Raw genomic sequence first — 5,000 nt, forward strand, 5'->3', positions numbered from 1 at the left:
CTCCTCCTCCTCCTCCTTCTCGTCCCCTTTCCCCCTCTCCTCCTCCTCCTTCTCGTCCCCTTTCCCCTCTCCTCCTCCTCCTCCTTCTCGTCCCCTTTCCCCTCTCCTCCTCCTCCTCCTCCTTCTCGTCCCCTTTCCCCCTCTCCTCCTCCTCCTTCTCGTCCCCTTTCCCCTCTCCTCCTCCTCCTCCGTCTCGTCCCTTTCCCTCTCCTTCTCCTCCTCCTTCTCGTCCCCTTTCCCCTCTCCTCCTCCTCCTTCTCGTCCCCTTTCCCCTCTCCTCCTCCTCCTCCTTCTCGTCCCCTTTCCCCTCTCCTCCTCCTCCTCCTCCTTCTCGTCCCCTTTCCCCCTCTCCTCCTCCTCCTTCTCGTCCCCTTTCCCCTCTCCTCCTCCTCCTCCTTCTCGTCCCCTTTCCCCTCTCCTCCTCCTCCTCCTCCTTCTCGTCCCCTTTCCCCCTCTCCTCCTCCTCCTTCTCGTCCCCTTTCCCCTCTCCTCCTCCTCCTCCTTCTCGTCCCCTTTCCCCTCTCCTTCTCCTCCTCCTTCTCGTCCCCTTTCCCCTCTCCTCCTCCTCCTTCTCGTCCCCTTTCCCCTCTCCTCCTCCTCCTTCTCGTCCCCTTTCCCCTCTCCTCCTCCTCCTCCTCCTTCTCGTCCCCTTTCCCCCTCTCCTCCTCCTCCTTCTCGTCCCCTTTCCCCTCTCCTCCTCCTCCTCCTTCTCGTCCCCTTTCCCCCTCTCCTCCTCCTCCTTCTCGTCCCCTTTCCCCTCTCCTCCTCCTCCTTCTCGTCCCCTTTCCCCTCTCCTCCTCCTCCTTCTCGTCTCCTTTCCCCTCTCCTCCTCCTCCTTCTCGTCCCTTTCCCCCTCTCTTCCTCCTCCTTCTCGTCCCCTTTCCCCTCTCCTTCTCCTCCTCCTTCTCGTCCCCTTTCCCCCTCTCCTCCTCCTCCTTCTCGTCCCCTTTCCCCTCTCCTCCTCCTCCTTCTCGTCCCCTTTCCCCTCTCCTCCTCCTCCTTCTCGTCCCCTTTCCCCTCTCCTCCTCCTCCTCCTCCTTCTCGTCCCCTTCCCCCTCTCCTTCTCCTCCTTCTCGTCCCCTTTCCCCTCTCCTCCTCCTCCTCCTTCTCGTCCCCTTTCCCCTCTCCTCCTCCTCCTCCTCCTTCTCGTCCCCTTTCCCCCTCTCCTCCTCCTCCTTCTCGTCCCCTTTCCCCTCTCCTCCTCCTCCTCCTTCTCGTCCCCTTTCCCCTCTCCTTCTCCTCCTCCTTCTCGTCCCCTTTCCCCTCTCCTCCTCCTCCTTCTCGTCCCCTTTCCCCTCTCCTCCTCCTCCTTCTCGTCCCCTTTCCCCTCTCCTCCTCCTCCTCCTCCTTCTCGTCCCCTTTCCCCCTCTCCTCCTCCTCCTTCTCGTCCCCTTTCCCCTCTCCTCCTCCTCCTCCTTCTCGTCCCCTTTCCCCCTCTCCTCCTCCTCCTTCTCGTCCCCTTTCCCCTCTCCTCCTCCTCCTTCTCGTCCCCTTTCCCCCTCTCCTCCTCCTCCTTCTCGTCTCCTTTCCCCTCTCCTCCTCCTCCTTCTCGTCCCCTTTCCCCCTCTCTTCCTCCTCCTTCTCGTCCCCTTTCCCCTCTCCTTCTCCTCCTCCTTCTCGTCCCCTTTCCCCCTCTCCTCCTCCTCCTTCTCGTCCCCTTTCCCCTCTCCTCCTCCTCCTTCTCGTCCCCTTTCCCCTCTCCTCCTCCTCCTTCTCGTCCCCTTTCCCCTCTCCTCCTCCTCCTCCTCCTTCTCGTCCCCTTTCCCCTCTCCTTCTCCTCCTTCTCGTCCCCTTTCCCCTCTCCTCCTCCTCCTCCTTCTCGTCCCTTTTCCCCTCTCCTTCTCCTCCTTCTCGTCCCCTTTCCCCCTCTCCTCCTCCTCCTTCTCGTCCCTTTTCCCCTCTCCTTCTCCTCCTTCTCGTCCCCTTTCCCCTCTCCTCCTCCTCCTCCTCCTTCTCGTCCCTTTTCCCCTCTCCTCCTCCTCCTCCTTCTCGTCCCTTTTCCCCTCTCCTTCTCCTCCTTCTCGTCCCCTTTCCCCCTCTCCTCCTCCTCCTCCTTCTCGTCCCTTTTCCCCTCTCCTCCTCCTCCTTCTCGTCCCCTTTCCCTCTCCTCCTCCTCCTCCTTCTCGTCCCTTTTCCCCTCTCCTTCTCCTCCTTCTCGTCCCCTTTCCCCTCTCCTCCTCCTCCTCCTTCTCGTCCCTTTTCCCCTCTCCTTCTCCTCCTTCTCGTCCCCTTTCCCCCTCTCCTCCTCCTCCTTCTCGTCCCTTTTCCCCTCTCCTCCTCCTCCTCCTTCTCGTCCCTCTTCCCCTCTCCTTCTCCTCCTTCTCGTCCCCTTTCCCCCTCTCCTCCTCCTCCTCCTTCTCGTCCCCTTTCCCCTCTCCTTCTCCTCCTCCTTCTCGTCCCCTTTCCCCTCTCCTCCTCCTCCTCCTTCTCGTCCCCTTTCCCCTCTCCTTCTCCTCCTCCTTCTCGTCCCCTTTCCCCCTCTCTTCCTCCTCCTTCTCGTCCCCTTTCCCCTCTCCTTCTCCTCCTCCTTCTCGTCCCCTTTCCCCCTCTCCTCCTCCTCCTTCTCGCCCCCTTTCCCCCTCTCCTCCTCCTCCTCCTTCTCGTCCCCTTTCCCCCTCTCCTCCTCCTCCTCCTTCTCGTCCCCTTTCCCCTCTCCTTCTCCTCCTCCTTCTCGTCCCCTTTCCCCCTCTCCTCCTCCTCCTTCTCGTCCCCTTTCCCCTCTCCTTCTCCTCCTTCTCGTCCCCTTTCCCCTCTCCTCCTCCTCCTCCTTCTCGTCCCCTTTCCCCCTCTCCTCCTCCTCCTTCTCGTCCCCTTTCCCCTCTCCTCCTCCTCCTCCTTCTCGTCCCCTTTCCCCTCTCCTTCTCCTCCTTCTCGTCCCCTTTCCCCTCTCCTCCTCCTCCTCCTTCTCGTCCCCTTTCCCCTCTCCTTCTCCTCCTCCTTCTCGTCCCCTTTCCCCCTCTCCTCCTCCTCCTTCTCGTCCCCTTTCCCCTCTCCTTCTCCTCCTTCTCGTCCCCTTTCCCCTCTCCTCCTCCTCCTCCTCCTTCTCGTCCCCTTTCCCCTCTCCTCCTCCTCCTTCTCGTCCCCTTTCCCCTCTCCTCCTCCTCCTCCTTCTCGTCCCTTTTCCCCTCTCCTTCTCCTCCTTCTCGTCCCCTTTCCCCTCTCCTCCTCCTCCTCCTTCTCGTCCCTTTTCCCCTCTCCTTCTCGTCCCCTTTCCCCTCTCCTCCTCCTCCTCCTTCTCGTCCCCTTTCCCCTCTCCTCCTCCTCCTTCTCGTCCCCTTTCCCCTCTCCTCCTCCTCCTCCTTCTCGTCCCCTTTCCCCTCTCCTCCTCCTCCTTCTCGTCCCCTTTCCCCCTCTCCTCCTCCTCCTCCTCCTTCTCGTCCCTTTTCCCCTCTCCTTCTCCTCCTTCTCGTCCCCTTTCCCCTCTCCTCCTCCTCCTCCTTCTCGTCCCTTTTCCCCTCTCCTCCTCCTCCTTCTCGTCCCTTTTCCCCTCTCCTTCTCCTCCTTCTCGTCCCCTTTCCCCTCTCCTCCTCCTCCTCCTTCTCGTCCCCTTTACCCTCTCCTCCTCCTCCTCCTCCTCGTCCCCTTTATCCCTCTCCTCACCCTCCTTCTCGTCCCCTTTCCCCTCTCCTCCTCCTCCTCCTTCTCGTCCCTTTTCCCCTCTCCTCCTCCTCCTCCTCCTCTTCCCCTTTCCCCTCTCCTCCTCCTCCTTCTCGTCCCCTTTCCCCTCTCCTCCTCCTCCTCCTCCTTCTCGTCCCCTTTCCCCTCTCCTCCTCCTCCTCCTCCTCGTCCCCTTTCCCCTCTCCTTCTCCTCCTTCTCGTCCCCTTTCCCCTCTCCTCCTCCTCCTCCTCGTCCCCTTTCCCCTCTCCTCCTCCTCCTCCTTCTCGTCCCCTTTCCCCTCTCCTCCTCCTCCTCCTCCTTCCCGTCCCCTTTCCCCCTCTCCTCCTCCTCCTTCTCGTCCCTTTTCCCCCTCTCCTCCTCCTCCTCCTCCTTCTCGTCCCTTTTCCCCTCTCCTTCTCCTCCTTCTCGTCCCTTTTCCCCTCTCCTTCTCCTCCTTCTCGTCCCCTTTCCCCTCTCCTCCTCCTCCTCCTTCTCGTCCCTTTTCCCCTCTCCTTCTCCTCCTTCTCGTCCCCTTTCCCCCTCTCCTCCTTCCTCCCTCTCTCCCGGCCCTGGGGTCTCGCCCCTCCGCTGTCCAGGTCGCCCGACGAGATCATCGACGCCCACGTGAAGGAGGGCCGCCTCTCGAAGGCCGCCGTCGCCGACCTGCACGCCCCCGCCTGACGTCCCCTCCCGGCAGCGCCCCGGCCCCGTCGGTCTTGGGCCCTTCCCTGCTCCTCTCCTTCCTCTCTCCTCCTCCTTCTCCCCTTTTCTCTTCTTTTTCTCCTTCTTTCCCTCTCTCTCCTCTTATTCCCTTCTCTCTTCTCTCCTCCTCTTCCCTTCTTCTCGTCCCTTCCTTCCCCTCTTCCTCTCCTCCTCTCCTTTCCCCTTTCCCTCCCTTCTCCTCCTTCTCGTCCTTTCTCCTTCTCCCCTCCCTCCTCCTTCCCTCCTCTCCCCCTCTTCCCCCCCCCTCACTCTCCTCCCTCCTTCCCCTTCCCCTCTCTCCTCTCTCCGCCTCCTCCCTTCTCCCCCCTCTCCTCCTCCTCCTCACCCCTCTCCTCTTCCACAGGACTTGGAGGAGCAGTACTCGCCCTCCCGCTGGTCCAAGAGGTACGCCCACGACGAGATCATCGACGCCCACGTGAAGGAGGCCGCCCGCCTCTCGAAGGCCGCCCGCGCCGACCTGCCACGCCCACCGCGCCTGGACGTCCCCTACGGCAGCGCCCCGAGAGCCAAAGTCGATGTCTTTGGCGAGGACCTTCCTGGCGGTGAGAGGAGGCGGGAGGGGGAGAGGGGGAAGGGAGGGGGGATATAGGGGGAGGGGGGAGGGGGAAGGTGGAAGGGAGGGGGAATGTAGGGGGAGGGAGGGAAGAGGGGAGGGTAAAGGGGGAGGGAGGGAAGGGGG

The 5,000-nt window shown here is 62.6% G+C and overlaps 1 protein-coding gene across 1 annotated transcript in view; it reads left to right on the forward strand.

The window, feature by feature from the left end:
• KFase (kynurenine formamidase) overlaps positions 1 to 5,000 on the forward strand; it is a 28,570-nt gene that overhangs the window by 5,729 nt on the left and 17,841 nt on the right. Inside the window, exon 3 of the mRNA XM_070142480.1 lies at positions 4,665 to 4,863. Coding sequence (XP_069998581.1) covers positions 4,665 to 4,863 — 199 coding nt within the window. The remainder of the gene's footprint in view (positions 1 to 4,664; positions 4,864 to 5,000) is intronic.

The sequence above is a fragment of the Penaeus vannamei genome, chromosome 29 (assembly GCF_042767895.1).
Source record: "Penaeus vannamei isolate JL-2024 chromosome 29, ASM4276789v1, whole genome shotgun sequence".
Classification (NCBI taxonomy): domain Eukaryota; kingdom Metazoa; phylum Arthropoda; class Malacostraca; order Decapoda; family Penaeidae; genus Penaeus; species Penaeus vannamei.